The sequence below is a fragment of the Buceros rhinoceros genome, unplaced genomic scaffold, assembly GCF_000710305.1.
Source record: "Buceros rhinoceros silvestris isolate BGI_N320 unplaced genomic scaffold, ASM71030v1 scaffold16076, whole genome shotgun sequence".
Classification (NCBI taxonomy): domain Eukaryota; kingdom Metazoa; phylum Chordata; class Aves; order Bucerotiformes; family Bucerotidae; genus Buceros; species Buceros rhinoceros.
This window is the reverse complement of record NW_010417072.1, coordinates 16560-36798: the sequence shown is the minus strand read 5'-3', so window position 1 is coordinate 36798 and position 20239 is coordinate 16560. Positions and strand designations below refer to the sequence as shown.

The 20239-nt window shown below is 40.7% G+C and overlaps 1 protein-coding gene across 1 annotated transcript in view; it reads left to right on the top strand.

Annotated features, from left to right (window-relative positions):
- Window positions 1-83: 83 nt before the first annotated feature.
- EDEM3 (ER degradation enhancer, mannosidase alpha-like 3) overlaps window positions 84-20239 on the top strand; it is a 25887-nt gene continuing 5731 nt past the window's right edge. The window contains exons 1-14 of the mRNA XM_010138051.1: window positions 84-148; window positions 2371-2416; window positions 6781-6881; window positions 9091-9130; window positions 10526-10638; window positions 11352-11505; window positions 12522-12656; window positions 13665-13770; window positions 14370-14467; window positions 15798-15923; window positions 16488-16571; window positions 17111-17194; window positions 17437-17561; window positions 18050-18215. Coding sequence (XP_010136353.1) covers window positions 84-148; window positions 2371-2416; window positions 6781-6881; window positions 9091-9130; window positions 10526-10638; window positions 11352-11505; window positions 12522-12656; window positions 13665-13770; window positions 14370-14467; window positions 15798-15923; window positions 16488-16571; window positions 17111-17194; window positions 17437-17561; window positions 18050-18215 — 1443 coding nt within the window. The remainder of the gene's footprint in view (window positions 149-2370; window positions 2417-6780; window positions 6882-9090; window positions 9131-10525; window positions 10639-11351; window positions 11506-12521; window positions 12657-13664; window positions 13771-14369; window positions 14468-15797; window positions 15924-16487; window positions 16572-17110; window positions 17195-17436; window positions 17562-18049; window positions 18216-20239) is intronic.

The window sequence follows — 20239 nt, the reverse complement described above, 5'->3', positions numbered from 1 at the left end:
GGTGCAGGTGTGCCCCTTGCTCGGCAGAGCTCCGGGAGCATCTCTCCTGTCTCTCCCTCTCCCCCCACTGAAGATTCTGCGGGATGCGTGGCATTAGCCTGCCGTCGGCGTTTGCGGTGTGTGTGCCACAGCCGGGCGGGGATTGCGGGTCAGGTCAGCACGGCTGTTCGGGGCAGGCAGCCCCTCATCGCCTCTGCTGTGCGTGAGGTCAAACCCTTATGCCACACGCTTGGGAGGTCCAGCCTTGAAGATTGCAGCTACTGATTGCATGTAATTACAGATAAAAGTGATCAAAGGTAGATTTAAATTCATAGTAGGTCTAATCATGGCTGTACCTCTGGAGCATGTGACGGTTTGGGAGTCATAAAAAAGGTAAATGTTTACACGTGTTCTTGCCTAGTTCCTGAATATAAGGTAAACCACTTTGGTCCCCCATGCCTGTACATGTGAGTAGCTGATTCTCTCGTCGTATAGTTTTTAGCTGAAGGATGAAGATTACAGTACAGGTGGCAATGTATTGTGCTGCATGGAGTAGGAGCTTTTTAGACAAATTTGTAATTAAGCATATTGTAATCTTAGTACGTTACTGGGGCACTTTCATTGTCATTCTGTTCTCATCTACTGGTCAGTCGCACAGAATGGTGATGCTGAAAGTCTGGAGGAACACCCTGGATTCTGTCATGGTTATTAGTCGATAGATAGAAGTTGATGTTTAACTCTGATGATGTTTACCGTTGCTGGGGTTCTCCATCTTGGGTTCTCAGGGTACTCTGTATGTGTAATGTTTTGTGTGTTTTCTTCATGTGACTACCTAAGGAGTTTAAATTTCGTTCACCAATTGGTTTTAAATGTTTAGCGTTCATGGCTTGCACTCGCTTTATCATTTGATGCCCCCAGTGTATTTGGGGTCACGTCTGAATAAGGGCAGGTAATCTGTGTGCTTATTTAATGACCAGATCATGTCAGCTGGAGAAATTCTTTCAGAAAATGCCCTGTAAATTGCGTGTAGAGAAATAGTTTTAAGCACCTTTCTTTCTGTCTGCTACATCACTGAACAGTGCTGTGTGCTCAGTTCATCTGGTTGTGGCACTTGTCTCCCAAACCCTGGGGTTTTGTCTGCTGCATCGGATCTGGATCCCAGAGCCGCAGCCTGGCTGTAGTCTGTGAAGTGCCTGAGAAAAGCGTCATCCTCTGCTCTTTTGATGACCTAATGCATTTGATGAGTTAAAACTACTTCTTAAATTTCCAAGTCATTGAACGAAATCAGATGTTTAGAATGTAATTGTGATGTTCTTGTCTCTTCTGTGTTTAGTCTTATCAGCAGAGATTGTGAATTATGTTGATGGTAGCTTAGAAATGAGCATGCCTTGCAGGGCTCCTCAGTAGAACCGTTAGGAACGATTGAAAGCAGTGCTGTCTTAAAGAAAAAAAAACAACGGTGCTTTTTTCCTGTAGTAGTGTTTCTCACCTTGACTGCTTTTCAAACACATAAAATAAATGTATCTACCTGGGTTTCCTTTAGTGTTTGCTTGCCAAAAGTTTTAATGCGAGGAAGAGGTGTACCTCATAACTTACGGTCCTTTTCTGAATCGTGGACAGGAATTTATGCTGTGTCAGTTGGTTTTAGTGTTGGTGATTGCAAGCAGAACATAATTCTATTTGTGTTTTTAGCTGAGTGTGGAACATGCCCCGTCTCTTGATTTAATGTGTTAGTAGGAGCTGGGGTTGTTTAGGCTGGAGAAGAGGAGGCTGAGGGGAGACCTTATTGCTCTCAACAACTCCCTGAAAGGGGGCTGGAGTGAGGCATGCTTTGGACTCGTCTCCCATGTGACAAGTGACAGGCCTGGAAGAAATTGCCTCAAGTTGCACCAGGGGAGGTTCAAGTTGGGTATTAGGAAAAATTTCTTCACCAAAAGGATTGTGAAGCACTAGAACAGGCTGCCCAGGGAAGTGGTGGAGTCCCCATCCCTGGAAGCGTTTAAAAGATGTGTCGATGTGGCACTGAGGGACATGGTTTAGGGACCCTGGCAGTGCAGGGTGACCGGTTGGACTTGTTGATCTTAAAGGTCTCTTCCAACCAGATGATTCTGTGACATCTGCAGCTATTTAAGGAGAAGTGCAGGAGGTTGAAAGTGATCCCCAAATACTTAATTTCATGTGAGGTGAAGGAAGAGTCTTTCCTTTCTCCAGTGTAGAAGTAGCGAAATTAGGCAGAATTATTATATGTCGTTTACTTGAGTAGAGTAACGTTAGTAGCAGACCTGTTAGTGATATTCAGATGTTAGTGTGACACGTCTTGCTGTTCTAAGGTGGTGTGTTAACGGCCACTGTGAGACAGACCACTAATGCTTTCCCCTTCTTCTTTTTTAGAAACCAAGTGCTTGAAATGTTTGATCACGCATATAGCAATTATATGGTAAGTAAAATACAGTTTTGTTTAATCTTTTCAGAGTTGTTATTGCTGACCAGGGAGAGAAAGCAACCTACACTCATAGAATAGAATCACGGAATGCTTTGGGTTGGAAGGAACCTTGGAATGTCGTCTAGTCCAACCCATGACATTCTCGAGAAACGACAGGGGGGTAGGGGTGAAAACAAAGCTAAAATGAGTAAGAGCACCTGTATGGCCTTTAAAAAGAGATGTACAGATGTTACTTTCAGGGAGAGCGTTGTCACAAGGGTGATGACAGCTTTCGGAATGGTAGCGAGGAATTGCTGGCAGTAACTCCGTTAATCTGTGCCTGATCTTTCTCAAACCAGTTTATCTCAGATCGAGCCTGAGACAGTTTTAATCTCTGGTGCAGTATTTGGTTTGAAATTCCAGACTCCTAGAAATACAAGGAAAAGGAAGCTGAAGAATTGCTGCCTTTGGAGGATACAAATCGATCATACTTTTTTGTAGGTAAAAATGACGTACACTGTTTCTTCCCACTGTGGTAAGATACGTTAGATGCAGTTTGGTAGCCCTTTTCCAAACAAAACCTGTTTGTAGATGAAAAAAGGGGATCTGGTGTCCTGTCGAGGCGTTGCAGCTTCTTATGAGTTGGTGACTGTCATGTGACAGGCAGCCATGCTCTCTGTGGTTTCTGTTAATGTGGCCTGTGATCCTCCATGCAGGTGTCTTTGTGTTCTGCGTGTGTGAGCCATTTGGCACGCTCATCAACCTGGGAACACGTTCTTAGTTTAGATATGTTTGAGAATGAAGAATTACTTGTGACTTGAGGGAAGTCAGTCCAGTCTAATTACTTCTAAGTTCACTGTAAGTAGTAACACTTCTGAGGAGAACCTGTAAATGCGAGTAAGATAAATATGAAAGGTGTGTTCTGACTGAGTTACAGGAACAGTCGTTTTGTCCGTTCTCTGTGGCTGTTGCAGAAACCCCTCTCTTTTAAGCTGCCCCAGTTCCTGCAGGACAAACTGCTGTCTCTTGGCAGTATCTTGCCACATGTCCCAGTTTCCGAGTTACAGTTTAACACTTTAATATGTAATACAAGTTACAGAAGCTTATTACAAGTTGTAGAACTCTAGAATGGATAGAAAGCCAAGCAAGAATATTTTCAAAGTGGGTGTAGTTTATCTTCAGCAGTTTAACAAACCTCAGGCTTTTTAGTGATAATTTGTAACTGGTTTCCTAGGGCCATGAAAAACACTTGACTTGGGTTTCCCTTGGCATTCTGAGGTAAAAACTGTTAGGTATTCGGCAAAATTGGATAAAATGTTATATGGCAGTAAAAAGGCTCTGTGTTCCTGTTGTGCATTCGGTGGTGGGAAACTGGAGGTGTCTTGCTCTATCTGAAGCAAGAAAATTCCCGATGGAAGAGAAGAAGGATTTCAGCGATCCCGGAAACTTCGAAACAAAAAGGATATTTACTTGCCACGTATCCTGGAGCACTAAGCAAACAGAGAAATATGACTTGTTTGTTCAAAGTTGAAGGAAAGATTAGGGTATCAGGCTTGATTCTGACAGCGAGAGAAGGAAGAATTTCTGCAGCTGCTTTTGAAACAGCCAGCTGAAAAGTTGGGCTTTTCTGTTTCTATTAATATGCATTATAGACTTGTGAATTTAGAAGACTGAAAATTCATGTTGCATGTAAGGGGGAAACTCCCTGGTCTTTTATTTTCAGTCACTAACAGGAGCTTTGACCGAAAAGCTGTGGTTTTCTTTCAGTCGTTAAACACTATTTGTAATAGTCAACGTTTTTTTCTTCTTGACTGTCAGAGGAGTATGTGACAGTCAGTCAGCTGAGGCCAGTAGGTATTTCTTGGTTTACAGCACTGGTAGCAATGTGTCTTTTTTCATTATTTAAGTAGTGCACTGCCCCAAATTTACAGTCCTGACTGGGATCATCTGTTTGGTCAGAATGTGCAGAAATTCTGGAGTGTCTGTTGAGCTCTGTTGGTATAGTGTTTTCCGGAAGTATGTTTACGGTAAAGTTTATGCCATGTTTTACATTTAATGGGTCTTGCTACCTTCCTTTGAGGTTACCCAAAAGGGGAGAACTTAGAGGTTTGGAAATCACTTGGCTCAGACTGCTCTAGACAGAGAATAAGTGAACTTTTACTTTTCAAAATGCTTCTAGTTCCTTCTGATTTTGTAACACTAAGTCCATTTTCCCCAGAATTTTTATCACCCTTTTTCTTCATAATTTAAGCCAGAGATCTTACTTTTGACAATGCTTTTGTCACGTACTACTTTAATCTGTTTTCCTGAATTGTTTGCACAGATATTTGGGAGCATCTAAGCCATATTAAAATGATCTAGATTCTGGCTTTTGTAGCCAAACTTGAGGAGAACAAAGAGTTGTACAAAGACCAAAACACTTGGGAGAGTGGTAGACAGAGAAACAAACCTTCAGGTTCAAAAGAAGTTGCTGTAAGAGCTGTTTATTTATAGAAAAATGTTCCTTCTTTTCCTCTCTATTTCATGTTTGAATTTAGATTATTTTTGTACCATATATTTGGAAAGACTTTGAATGTGTTTACTTGCCATTTCAGTCCAGTAATTGAACTTTTTTTATCCTGCCACGTGTTAGTTCTCCACTAAAAGTAAAATTCGAGAGCACAGAACAGCAGCCAGTTTCCCGATGAAATCAGAAGAGAGAAGCTCCGTCCCACATTGCTTGTGTTGGGCTTCTAATGGAGAGGCAATTTCATGCATGTTTGTTGAAATGAGATAGATTTAAGATTCATCTTTATTAATGTTAGTGGCCACTCTGGAAAATTTTTCAGTAAAACTCGCCTGTTGCACAGCGATGAATTTCAGATCTGTGTCTCTTTCTTTTGATACCCTGTTTTGATTTTAGTTTAAACCTACAAAACTGCAGTGACTTAAGAGGGAATAGGAAGAGGCATTTTACTTGGTGTGCTTGACTCAGGCAGTGGTGCCACTCCTCTTAGTTCTGCCTGACTGACAAGAAGTCATATTACAATGCAGCTTGCTTTGCAGACAGATTATTCTAGAAATATGGAAAGTAACCACTGCTTTTCCAAAAAAATCTAGCAATGCCTCTCTCTTTAAAAAAAAAAAAAAAAAGTTATATTCTTAAAAGGCTCAGTCTTGGTAAGCCTTTTTTGGTGAATATTATCTTTTGTTCTGCCTTATGCAGTGATTTACCAATTTATTATTTCACCTTCTGTGTGAGTTCTCTTATCTGTCACTGGTTGTGGCCCTGAGTCACTTGCGTTCATTTGAAAATGTTTCCAAAGAGACTGTAGAGTCTAGTTCCCACCAACTTCTCCATATACTGGCCACTTGATGATGTCTGCATCAGTTTTAGGTTTTAACTCATTTTTGAGATGATAACTTCTGCCTAAGAAACACCGTAGGAAGTCTCCCACGCAGCTTGTTGCAGAAAGCGCACAATTAACTGTTCATGGTGATTGGAAGATTTTTTGTTTTGATGTGCCATTAGCTGCTCCAGACTCCTCTGGGAGGTTATAGAGAGCAAGGCCTTGTTGCTCTGTTCACAGTTCAGTCCTTTCCAGTCACCTAACTGGAAAGCAGCTCAGCAGAAAAGGACCTGGAGGTCCTGGTGGACACCAAGTTGACCGTGAGCCAGCAATATTCCCCTGTGGCGAAGGTAGCTGACGGTGTCCTGGGCTGCATTAGGCAAAACATTGCCAGCCAGCTGAGGTGGGGGATCTTTGCCCTCTGCTCGGCACTGGTAGAGACCTGGAGCACTGTGTTCAGGTCTGGCCTCCCCAATGCAGGTGAGATACAGACATACTGGATAGAGTCCAATGCATGGCCAAAAAGATGATGAAGAGACTGGAGCGTCTATGGGGAAAGGCTGACAGGGCTGGACTGTTCAGCCTGGAGAAGAGAAAGCTCAGGGGGATCTTCTGAGTGTGGATAAATACCTGAGAGGAGGCTGTAAAGATGGAGCCAGGCTCTTCCAGTGGTGCCCAGTGACAGGACCAGAAGCAATGAGCACAAACTGAAACACAGGCAGTTCCTTCTGAACATAAGGAAACACTTCTTTGCTGTGAAGGTGCCTCAGTACTGGCACAGGTTGGCCAAAGAGGTTGCGATGTCCTTCCAGGAAGGTACTCAAAAGTTGACTGGACACAATACTGGGCAACTGGGTCTGGGAGGCCCTGCTTGAGTAGAGGGGTCGGACAAGGTGACCTTCAGAGGTCCCTTCCCACCTCAGAGATTGTGCAATTGCCATGCATTTCTTCCGAAGTACGGTGTGACTGGGCTTCCTTTCAAGGGGTGCTGAAGAGTTGCTGAAAGGGCTGGGGCAGTTGTAACTTATTCCTCGTTTTGTTTCCCAACAGGAGCATGCGTACCCAGCTGATGAACTCATGCCTTTAACTTGTCGTGGACGAGTACGGGGTCAGGAACCAAGTCGAGGGGATGTGGATGATGCCTTGGGAAAGTTAGTGTTTGAAATGGTTACTACCTCGTGTAAACATCCAGGAACCTCAGTACAACTGGCAGCCCGTAAAACTTGTTTGTTCCAGTGACATGTCCGGAAACTTTGATTTGTGATAAATACCTGATTTCCTCCTGTGCTGTTAACTTACGTTAAATTGTACCTTAATCAGAAAAGGAGAACTGACCAGTGAATGAGATCCAAAGATTTTTTTTTTAAGCATTCTCCAAGTATTTTCCATAGAAAAGCCTTCCAAATGTGATCTGACTCTTAGGGTATTAGTAAATGCATCTGCTGACAGAGGTTCTAAGGGATAATTATCAGCTGCACAGAACAGTAAACTCTTATCTGTTATGCTGGCCTTATAACTGATACTTAAAATGTTGGTTTGGGTTTTTTTTCAGTAGAAAGCTCTATGAAAACAGGTCAAATGATTATCCTGTGTGTGGTAGCCTGAGGTCTTTGCCAAAGTATGAAACATTATTTCACACATGGAAATTCTTAATGTATTTTCTTTTAAAATAGCTTATAATACAAAGTACTGATCCTTTGGCCAACAGAATGCAGGTTTAAGACTGTTTACCATGTTAAACTGAAGGATCAAGGGCAAAGTCGAGTTGCGTTGTCAGTAGTTGCATCCTTTGTCAGCTGTATGTGTGCAGTTTGTGTTCATAGAGCAAATGCTAACACAGAGCTGGTGGGTTTTTTGTGTTGGTGTCACTGCTTGGTGTCCCCAAGCAGAATAGTGTTAAAAATCTAAGCTGGAGTCTGTGTCTCAGATATTGCTGTAATGCACCCCCTGATCTTGAGCATGTCGTTCCGGGTATTTTTTGTTCTGTACAGAAGTTCCTCAGTCTAGGGGATTCTGCTGTAAGCCTCTTGGAGGCACGGAGAGATACCAGTGATGAGGAAGAAGTGTGTGTGCGTTACGCAGTTGTGCGTAGCCACTAGTTAATCTCTTTCTCTTGCCGAATGACGCTTACAGAATGTCCCTGTATGCTGACAAGTTAAAGACAATTTGAGCATATGCCCATTGGATGAGAATTCTAATTATGCTCTGTGTGTGACCACCTTCCCCACAGGGTCTCAGACAGCAGGCACTTTCTTAAATTCTTGGTGCCCATTCTTCAGAAGGCCGTTACAACTGTTTTACAAAGGTTTCAATGTATATACTGTCGTGTGCTGTAAATTCTGAGCTTGGTGTGTAACCAAGAGCAATTTTATTGGGTGAGGCTAAAGGTCCTCTCAGCTTGGTACACACCAGTACATCCCTGGAGAAGAATTTACGAGCAGGACAACCTTACTATGACCTCCTTGTTCTGAACAGTGTGGATCTGGCTTGATGTTGTCTTGTTATGGAATCAGTAGTTCTTTATTTTAGGGCTCGGTGGGCACCAGGAGAAACTTCCTGTGAGAACCAGGAAGCAGCAGATTCTCATCCACTTTCTTCCTGCCACGTGCAATTTTAAAATCTTCATGTAATGGCAGTTCAGCTTTGGTGGGCTGAAGAGCACTTGTCCGGTCACTCATCCCCAGTGCAGGATCTGCTGCATACCCTCAGCCCCACCTTACTGCCCTTTATTGCACCTTTTCCTGTTTCATTATATCCCACGTAGAAGTTTCGTAACAAAATAACCCCATTTTCTTGAGTCTTTCACCACTAATTTTAACACTGACTTTGATTGTAATAAATTGCAGCTTTTTCCGAAATAGGTAACTGGAACAGTTTCTGGGAGGAGAAATTTAGCATGGAAAGATTTTTGATCTTCCTATTTTTTTTATTATTACACTTAAGTCAAGGTTCCTCCTTTTTTTTTTTTTTTTGGAAAAAAGTAAAAAGAGGTTGGAAATAGACATCAAACCATTCTACTGGGTTTCTTAGTAGGTTTGATTGGAGACTAGAAATAAACATTTAATTTGCTTACAGGAAGTTTGAAAGCTTTGCAGTAAATAAAGGTATATTTACAATCATAGCTTAGTTCAGTGGCTCCTGTTCTGGTCACTAATAAAGGGAAGAAACTTAGTAGGGATTTTTGGTATTAAACATCTTGTATACAACTAATATTTTGGAGCTAGTGGTCTGTGAGAATTTAATTTCTTCCACGGTATTAGTGTTCATAACTTAATACTAATACAGGGTATTGGTATTAAAAATTACTTTGATTTACACATACAGATCTGTAGTAAATCTGTTTTAAATTTTGTTTCACAGATTTTCACTGACCTTGATTGATACCTTGGACACTCTCGTGGTAAGTTTGATCAATTGATAAACTTTGATAAAACAAAAAGATTGTCTTCTGATGCTCAGATTTATTTTTAAGTTTCTATTTTGTTAAATTATACATTAAAAATACTTATTTTTCTTTGTCTTTGATCTCTCTGTATCCGTTTGAAGTGGCTATTGCTTGTAAGAACTTTCAAGTGCTGCGATGGTGGTGTTTGGAGTTTGTTGCAAAGAGAAAACTAGAGCAGTCCCTTCGCATTTCACTGCCACTTTCTTATCTTGCTTTTCTTGGGCTCTAACTTGGCAACAAAGTAGGCAAGTTTGCTTCCTCTTCTAGTCTAAAGCAACTTGCTGACTTACAGGTGAACACCTACTGATTTATTTATGGGTTTAAATTGTATGTACGTGTTTCGTGGATAAATCTGCGTGCACTTAAATATTGAAAAAATGCAACCCTGGGTATGTTTGCCAGGAAACATTGCCAAACTCCTTATTTTCCATCTTATGTTAAAAGATTCCAATCATTAATAAATGATTTTTTGTTAGATTTCAATCACTTTGGCATATTTTGTCATTCAGAGCTGAGTTGTTTTTGGATGTTCGCGTCTACAGGTGAATCTGGAAAGTTTTGCAAATCCCTGTTGCACTGATTTGGGGTGTGAATCACAGCGTGCTCTTCCTCCAACAGCCATTCTCTTTTTATGGCATGCTGTGAGGTGGCCTTTGGCTCTTTTCAGTCAGAACCCCAAGTATTGACAATGCAGAGCTTGGAACTCCCAGTCTCTACCAGACTCTCAAATGGGTTATGGTGGTTTATTTATTGTTTTCTTGCCTTAGAGCAGGATTAACACTTTCGGAATTTAAAGGCACTTACGGTAACAAATTGGATGAGTCACAAAGATTCTTAAAGATTGATTGAACTGAAAGTCCGTGTGAAAGAAAATCTGTAGGAAATGCCTGAGCTGTTCTTCAGGCACAAGGAGAAAACAGCTGGGAGGGGGAAGGCTGCTGGGACCACTCACCAAGCTTAGGATGTGGCCCCTTTTTCCGTGGGTAGGAGGCCACTGTGAAATCAGTCGTCGGAGCCAGCCAGTCTTTGCCCGCTCTGCCAGCCCAGCCTCTTGCGCTGCTTTGGTGTGTGAGCAGGGCAAGGAGCAAGAGACAAATCCCTGGGTGATAATTTAGGTACATTCCCACTGACTTTATTCTTTGCATATAGCTTTTATTCTCTTTCACGTATCTCAAGAGAAAAATGCTAATGTCCGTTTGCACTGTATCAGAGTATGCCCTGGTGGGACCAGAACATCAGTCCAAGGCACGACAAACACTTCTCTAATTCATTGCACTTGTTCTTCTGCACCTGAGTGTGACTGTATTAGCTATGTTGGAACCTAAACACTTGGTTATGTTTGTATTCCAGGTGTTAAATAAAACCAAAGAGTTCGAAGAGGCTGTAAAAAAAGTAATAAAGGATGTTAATTTAGATAATGACATCGTTGTATCTGTCTTTGAAACCAACATAAGAGTCCTTGGGTGAGTAACTTCTATGTTTTCCAGACTCCGAAAATGGGGGGGCTTTTATAGCTAAATGTCCTTGAAATCCTGATGTAAAGTTGTGCCTTTGTCAGTTAGCTAGCGACACCTGCCCTAAGCAAGGTTTTAAAATGCCAGGCAGGAGTCGGTGCAGTGGCACTGAATCAAGCTGAACCCCCATCTGGCTGCTCCGGGTGTAGCTTTTTTTGATTAAAAAAAAAAAATGATGCCTGCTGAGGTAGCAGTTTTTATTCATAATGGAAACAGTCTTACAAATTACACTCTTCAATACTTGATTTAACAGGTAGAACATTTCGATACTTGCTGTAATAGATGATTTCAGGTTGGGAGGGACCTCTGGAGGTCTCTAGTCCAACATGCTGCTCAGCGCAGGATCGGAACAGGTGAATTTTAAGCTATTACACGCAGTTTTGGAGGTGTTGGTTGTTATTCTTGATGAACTATATTGATGAATCAGCGATTCCTCTAAGTCCCAAACAATTACAATTGCTTCCAAAATACTGGCAGCAAACCTTGATTATAAGTAGGAGTTGCCTCTGCTCAGCATTTCTCAGAATTAGGGCCGAGTGAGTTTAGCACAGTTTGTAGTTTGAGTTTAGCACAGTACCTTGTAATCTAAATTGTAGATGTGTTTGCATTGCTGTTCAGATGAATATGCCTTTTGAGATATGGATGATTTTTCTTGTGTTCAGAGGTCTCCTAGGTGGGCATTCGGTGGCAATTATGCTGAAGGAAAAAGGTGAACATATGCAGTGGTACAATGGTGAACTTTTGCACATGGCGAAGGACCTAGGCTACAAGCTTTTACCCGCTTTTAACACCACCAGCGGTCTCCCTTATCCGCGAGTAAGTTCTCTGCTTTCTGCAGTTCGGTGTTACTTCTGTAAGCAAAATGCTTGTTGTTTTCTTTTTAGCTCTGTTTCTAAAATCACTTACAAGTTTCTTAAATGTACAGAAAATCAAATTGTTACCTAGTATTTTAAAACACAGTTTTAGGCTCTCTGAATTCCTGCGTTTCCAGCTCTGAAAACTCTAATGTACATTGTTGTGGGTATATAGTAACCACAGAAATCTTGTCTCATCACCGCTGATTTCTTGCTCCCTGCTGCTGTAAGCACCACCAAGGAGCTGAGGAGAGGAGTTTTTGTTTTGGTGCCTATCTCTCACTCAGTGACAGAGCAACTTTCAAGTGCACGTGTGAGAATTTAGCACAAAACTGATTAATCTTCGTGGTCTATGTCCATGAGGGCAAAGTTAGCTGTAATCTAAAAATCTTCACTTAATGTAAAAGCTTCCACTGTATTCAAACAAAGCATGATACATCCTCTTTGAATGACGGAAAACTACTTCCTGTGCATATCATCCAGTGTGAGTTTGAGGGGTGTGGCTTTGATGGGAAATTTTCCTGTCAATTAAAAATCTAGGCACAGTAAATCATCATTTTTCTAGTGAAAATGTCTAATTTGAACTGCTCAGGGGTGTGACCATCCTCTGCTAAGAGGCCCCTCTCCAGACTGTAGAGAGTTCTGTTACACTCGCACCAGAAGCAGGTCTGTCCAGCCAGGTAGTCTCTGGAGCCCGGAGAAGTGAGACACTCACAAAGCTTAGTTTCCACGAGGACTTGGGGTGTTTGGAGTTCCTGGTTTGGTGATAAATAACCACTGGAGTTGGATTTTTGGTGTGTTATTCTTTTATTCACATGTCCGGTGAACCAGGCAACAGATATTTGGGGCAGTCCTTCTTTTAGAAGGTTGCATATTTTGGGTACTTCTGGATAACTTAGTTGCTCTGCAGATCTGTTGTGGAAGTGTAAATTATTCCTGCTAGTAAAAATAAAGATGATAATCTCTATTCTTCTCTAGGTTAACTTAAAATTTGGTGTAAGGCATCCAGAAGCACGAACAGGAACAGAAACTGATACCTGTACAGCCTGTGCAGGTACCTTGATCCTTGAGTTTGCAGCTTTAAGCCGATTCACAGGAACGTCTATATTTGAGGTTTGCTTTCCATGATATCTTATTTTTTGAATTAGGTATTCATTAGTGTTCTGTTACTTCTCTGTAATTTTCAAAGAACAATTTTGAGTTCATGAAATGGGAACGTGTCTTAGCTGCTCTGCACAAAAAGTTTGTCTGTATTGAGATTTGTTGTGTTTAGGCTTTTTTCAAAATATTAATTTGATTTTATTTTAAAAGAACACAGGAAATATTTTTTACTGAAAGTAGCTAATATGGTGATATGGAAGTAATATACTGAAGAAGGTAAATATACTGAAGAGTAGCTACAGGGTAATGCTTGCCTAAGTTTAGGGCTATGCAGAAGAAGAGTGAGATACTTGGTCCTTAAAATGCAACTTAAGAAAAATAAAACACACACTTGTATCGTCCCACCTTTGTGGGCCCGGTGTTTTATTTCGTGTCATGGAACCCAGTGGAAGCGTAGCTGGGCCTGTGTTGTGTGTTTTGGTAAAACTTGCCCCCTGAAATCCCGTGCATGTGTTTGGTGATTTAAAGCCATTTTTGTCGGGTAGGTTGTTACCTGCAGGTTCACTTTGTGTATATAAAGAACATATATAACTTGTGTACTAATGGAGAGGGGTTGCTGCCCCACCTTGAGATGTCTGAAAAGACACAGCACTGTCGGTTTTTAGGATGTTGTATTTCCTGAACTGTTTTAATTAGGTTACGCTATCCTGTCTGTCCCTGTGATTTTGGAGCAGGAAACCCACACAGAGGGACATCTGACTTGTCTAAGACCATACAGAGTATTGGCAAACAGTTGGGTAGTCAAGCACCATTCTTTCTAACCAGGAACTGAATAACTGAATATAAAAAGTGCGCTGAACATCATACTGTTCAAGTGTATGTAATACCAAGCTTCAGAATCGTCTGATATGAAACATTTTACTACTTATCAGCATCCCAATTTCAGTAGATAAAAGAATAACAGTCTTTAGTGTCCCTGTTTCTCTGATTTCCTTTAATAACCTTTTTTTATTGTTTCAGGAATATGCACGGAAAGCGCTTGATTTCATTTGGGAAAAGAGACAGCGCAGCAGCAATTTAGTGGGCGTTACCATTAATATTCACACTGGAGACTGGGTCCGCAAAGGTGTGTGGTATTCTGGCTTGGAATCAGTGACCAGAAGTGGTTTTGGGCAAGGAGAAATGTCTTCACACCACCTGTCCCACCCCCAACACCCTTACCTAGACTGTATAAAAGTAGAAATGGGGTAGGCAAGTGGAGTTACATCATTGCAGTGCTGGAGAACCCTGTTACAACAAACCTGGCTGTGCTCTGAAATGGTGCTTAGCAGAGAAACTAGTTTGTTTCATTGCTAAGAAAGTGTTCTCTGATTCACTTTAATGCTGAGAAGGGGAAGGCCTTGGGATAAATTCTCAGAGATTCTACTGTAAATACATAGGAAAAATATACACAGGGCTGTGATTGTTTATGGCAGCCAGTGAAAATATCTTCATATGAGAACAGTTGAAGAACTGGCTTCAGTGTATGTCTGTTCATGTTGTTATGTGCACAAATATTGCCAAGCCTTTAGGTAGACATGCAGCATTGTGTCCCTGTGCCTGAATTCTGGCGATAGGAGCCGTTTCCTTTGGCTGAAAGAGCCTTTAAAATCAAAATGAAGCCGGGGAAAGTATCCATGTAGCTACTTAAAGTAAAACCACCTTTTCTTTCTCTGCTGTTTCTAGATAGTGGAGTCGGAGCAGGAATAGATTCATATTATGAATATTTATTAAAAGCCTATGTCTTGCTGGGAGATGACAGTTTCCTGGAAAGATTTAACACGGTAAGTTAACACCTTGCTCAGGTTTGTGCCTTCTGCAAGACAAATGCAAGACTAATTGTACTGTCAGTCAGCTGATAGCCTGAGAAGCCTATGGAGAGGTCTTCAGCAGAATTCCTGTGACTTATGGTGTATCTGGTGCCAGCTCTTGGTACTGTGAATTTTTGCTAATCTTGGGTGAACTGTCATCTGAACAGCTGTTTTAACCCCATCCAAGAAAAATCAGAATCTTCTGGACCTTTTTCCTAGTTTCCAGTACAGGGGAAGCTATATTTCAAGATCACCTTGGGGAGTGTCATTCTGCAAATATTTCTGTAGAACAGCATAAGGGCCTCTTGTTGCAAGCCATGGTACAATTTCTTTATGTGCTGGAGCAACAAAAAAAGATCTGAAAATCAAAGTCTGCATCTTGCATTGCACTTGCAGATCCTAAGGCCCGGGATGCGTCTAAGTATATTTACAAGCTGAAAACCCCACTTTGATTACTAAATTCATAAGGTTACTAAGCAACTTAGTCAGCATCGTTCTTCTTTCATAAAAGTATTCTTTCTTTTGAAAATAGCAAAATCCAGTAAAAACATTTTCTATCATACAGCATGATTTTCTGTCATAAGCAGTATTAAAACTGGAATAATTCAGTAGCTAAAGGCCTGTTGCAGCACTTTAATGATTATGTCATATTCCTAACCTGTAGCCACCATTATTAGATTTTGCTTCAGTGACATCTATTAACTCTTCCCTATCGATTTGGCTCCTGTGCTCATGATTGTACCTTCTGTGCTTCTGAGAAAAGAAAGGCAGTTATCTCGGGGAGAGTAGGACTGGAAGCCAGCAAGCTGACAAGCCAGCTAGTGGGTTTTGAAGTTCTTCCAAGCCACCAAGTCCAGCTGCTGCTTTAGGGGTTTTTTTATGCCTCCTTTTCCCCTTCTCCTCCTGAGACATATTTGCTTTATTCTCTTGTTCAAAGAAAGCAGTTTCAGGTTTGTTTCGTGTGTGCTTAAAGATTCAACTGAAGTAAATGTGCCTTGACTGCATTAGTTACTTGTTTGTTCCATGGCTGCTGAATCCGCTTTAGCCTATGCGTACGACTTGGCAATTGTGATGTGCATGGCACGTACGATGCTGTGGAGCTTTTCAGTATTTACTGTGCTTCTCTTCCGTTTGCAAAACTAGGAACCACTGTGCATTGCCAAACGTAATCACGACTGGGAGTCTAGCACTGGTTCTTCCACTGAAATAAAATGCCATAGTCTGGTGATCTCTGTCTGCTTTGTAAAATCTCTTGACAAAAGAAACTCTTGATTTTTTTTTTTTTTCCCCTGATGTTTGCCAGCACTACGATGCCATAATGAGATACATTAGCCAACCACCTCTTCTTCTTGATGTTCATATTCATAAGCCAATGCTAAATGCTAGGACCTGGATGGATTCTTTGCTAGCATTCTTTCCCGGACTGCAGGTATGGTTTAAAACCCATGGGCAGATGATTTGAGTAATAAGTACATGATTCTGAAGCCTGAATCAAGCTTAGTAATCTGCTTTTCTGAAATACTGAATGAGGATTTCTGTGCTCACTCCTCCTGACACTCCAGTTAATCTGCATTTCTGCCCACACTGAGTATCAAGAAAAGCATGGCCATATGATTTGCTTCCCTCAGCCCTAGTCATGAAAACACTGAAACTGAGCTGCCTTTTCAGTAGTCAAGTCACAACTTTTCAAGTTTGTGTGCCATTTACCTCCTTTTAAGACAAACTGAATCACGTTTCCACCACTCTTCTCTGTAAATGAAGAGTGTAAATGCCTCCTCCAGAGGCAGTAGTCTTCATGGGCCCCTGGTTTGGGTGGCAAAGCCCTTGTGGCAGATCTGTGGGTTACGCTGAAAGGGGGCAGTATTTACAGGGTGTATCTGCAGGAAATGCAGAAATTGGTCGGCAGCTTTACATGAATACGGTGAGTGTGCCTAACCCTGAATATCGTTCCTGTGCATGGTGAATTAGTGTTAACTTTATTATTTAATTTTAGGTGTTGAAGGGTGATATTAGACCTGCTATTGAAACCCATGAGATGCTCTATCAGGTTATAAAAAAGCATAACTTTCTTCCGGAGGTAAGGTAGTAATTTTTTGATTGTGTAAACTGATTCTTACCTCAATTTGAGCAATCTTAGATACCCATTTGAAAAAAATTGCTATTGAAATAGGTGTTACTAAAACCAAAGGCTCATTTCCACATCGTTCTTCAGAGACTTGCAGTTCTGACTATATGACAACTGTGATTTGGATATGAAAGATTTTTCCTTCAGTTATGCTGTAATTAACATAGAAGGCCGCTGCTTTTAATAATTGCTTAGGCTTTGTATTTCAGGCTTTCAAAATTGATCTTGACTCATTTCAGTATGCAAAGCTTGTATAAGCACACTAAGGAGTAGCTGCTTAGTAATACAGTAGCATTAATGCTAAAGATCACAGTCATCTTTATTAACCCGAGGAGGGAAAATAAAGACTGAATTGTTCTGAGACAATGCTCTGAAATTTTGCATGATGTCCTTGAAAGTAGGTACACTCAGTTTTAGTGCTGTGTTTACTTTTTTACTGTGTTTTGTTTTCATTCCTGCATTTACTTTTGTCTGTTCTTGCTCTTCCTCAGGCATTCACAACTGACTTTAGAGTTCACTGGGCTCAGCACCCTTTAAGGCCTGAATTTGCTGAAAGCACTTATTTCTTGTATAAGGTAAGATCACTTTCATCCTCTAAGTCTTGGTCTCTTTGTCTAGCACCTGGAATTTTGTTGATGTTTTATTTCCATCTGGAAGGTCCAGGCAGTAGTATCTCATGTGATGCTAATAGTGCAGCGCTGTTAATAAATTAGACTTGACTGGTGCCTGAGAAGGTACAGAATTGATAAAATAGCTGTAGGAACATGAAAGCTGCTCAATGTCTAAGTGCATCTCTATGTTGGGTTTTCTTTAACAGGCTACTGGGGACCCTTACTATCTAGAGGTAGGAAAAACACTCATTGAAAACTTGAACAAGTATGCAAGAGTCCCCTGTGGGTTTGCTGCGATGAAGGATGTTCGTACAGGAAGTCATGAAGACAGGTAAAAGCTTTTGCAATTTTTTTTTGCATTTCATAAAAAGATTATAGAAAAATCTAATTACCTTGTTTATGTAATTGAATTAATTAACTTCCAAGTAGCTGGCTGTCTTCATTTTGATAACCAGGTCTTAAATTGTCCGTTTGTCATAGTCTGTAAACTATATTTCAGTAGCGTTACGTAAGACTGTTTTTACTTTAATACTGTTCCATTTGTCTCAGAGCAATAGATGAATTCCTTTCAAATGAAATATACTTCAAATCGAGAAGCTTGTGGAGAGATTTATTTGTTTTTTCTATACTGCTGTCGGGTACCAAATATGCTGAATCATTTCCCCGTGAAGACAGTTTCTTCCAAGTGGAAGGAATGCTAATGGAATTAAGTTCAACAATAATAGTCATGAAGTCTCTTCAGAGATGAAGCAATTTGTTTTACTCGTGTTTTAGCAAAAAGGGATGTTCCTAAAGGACGTCCACTTTTTTCCTCCATAGAATGGACTCTTTCTTTCTGGCTGAGATGTTTAAATATCTTTACCTGCTGTTTGCTGATAAGGACGACATGATTTTCGACATTGAAGATTATATCTTCACTACAGAAGCTCATCTATTACCCCTTTGGCTTTCCACTACAAACCAAACCATCTCTAAAAAAAACACAGTAAGTTACAGCTCAGAGGTAACTCAGTTTTTTTGCTGTGTTGAAGCAGTTCCTGTTTATAGAGGAAATGGAAAAAAAAGTCAGGAAAAATCATGGTTTGAAGAGCACACCAGCTTTAACACTTCATTTACTATTTCATCATTTTAACAGTGCCAGTCACATGAGGGTGGATAATACTTCTGTGACTGATTCTGCACCACTGGATCTTGAGAAAAAAGCTGTGCAATACTAGCAATATTTAAAAAGAGAATCATTCCCCCCCCCGTATAAATTTGAGCGTAACACACTGTGATATTTTCATCTTCATCTTTATCTTCTATTTTTTTTTTTCCAAAACATTTGCAACAACACGTGTAAGTTTTTTATTGTTTATTTTACTATCTGAACCCTTGGCAAATTTTTGAAAGGTTTTTTGAGACCTCTACAAAGTGAGTTTGACAAGATACAGGTATAGCTTTGGGGACATTTAATTGTTTTAGTCCATGCAATAGGTGTCTGTTGTGTCAACATGAGAACTTTGATAGGTTTGTAAATTACTTCACCTCCAAAGAGAACCTACATCAATATGGCTGTGCCGTGAGGCACCAGAAATACTCATCTCTCTTTTGTTTCTGTGCTCAGTAAGGTGACAGTTTATCTTCAAGGCAATAATAGTACTGGCAAGCAAAAGAAATGCACGAGAATGTGGAGAGAGGGGTGTCTAGGGCCCCAGGGGTGTGAATTCCCCTATGTTAGTAGTATGCCTCTGCTTCTACCCTTCACTGTGAGTTTGACAACCCTACCTGGATGAGAGGAAAATGTTCATGCTGTGTGTCAAGCCACATGTCCTGGAAAAATCCTGTAATGGAATAGAGAGCAGTCTGGTTTATGGACTCTATCATAAGACAGTGAAAAATTTATGATTACTTGCTGTTAAGGTCTAACAACAGTAGTAGATTTAATGAGTCATGGTGTTGGTTTTTCTTGTTCCTTGGTGGTAGAGATCTGCGACCTCTCTGAAATGTTCTTTCCTTGAGCATTCATCATATTTTATCTTTGAGTTTTGGAAATAGAGGCTGCTTTTTAAACTACACAAGAAGCTCTGAAGGAGAAATATTTCATACAACCTTTGTTCCCAACATGAGAAGCTGATACTTTTGAGACAGGCAGCATTCCCACAGCTGATGCTGTGAGAAGTGCTGGCCTAACATCTGTAGTTCTCTTGAGAACTGCAAATGGTAATAAAAGGCCAGTAGAGAGGGTGGAGTAAATTGTTCAGATGCTGTTTTCTTCAGCTGTTTAACTCAAAGCTGCTAATGTGCATGATACAAGTAAGAAAGAACCATTGAAAATGGTATCACCAAAATGCATTACATGGCTAAAAGGCTGTGAAGGAGAGTGTGTTACTCTTATGGACTTTATCTGATGGGAAAAAATCGAAACGGAAAAAGGAACGTGTAAATTATTTTTCATATAAACATGGTGCTATGTGAGATAGTTGGTAGTTATCAGCCCAACATCCTGTTTGTATTTATTCTCGTAAACAGGAAAGGTCATGTCTTACTACACTGATGCTTGCAGTAGTGCTTCCAAGATCTGCTTTCTTAAGTGGTGTAACTACTATTTGTCACACTAAGAGCACAGGTACTTTAAAGTGTTTATTGCAGTAAACTAACGACCTTTTAGCTTATGTTTTTTAGAGAGCCTATAAATACTTGACTTTTAATTAACTAATATGCTGCAAACAGGGTGGGGTTTTGGCAAGTAGATAAATACTACATTAATAACTTGCCAGTTATTTTCAAAACTAAGAACAGGCTAAGTATGGCTCCAAATCACTGGACATGTTGCACATGGTTGTACATGTTTCAAAACAGGGATTTGTGCAAATGCTAACAGTGTCATCTTCTCTGAAAACAGAAATTGTGTCGATTACATAGATTCATCCTCGCCCATTCAGACTTCCAAGCACCTGTGGCTCCTGAGGAGGAGAACCTTTTGTTTGTACAAAGAGATGTGCCATTCTTAGGAACAGGAAGCAGGAA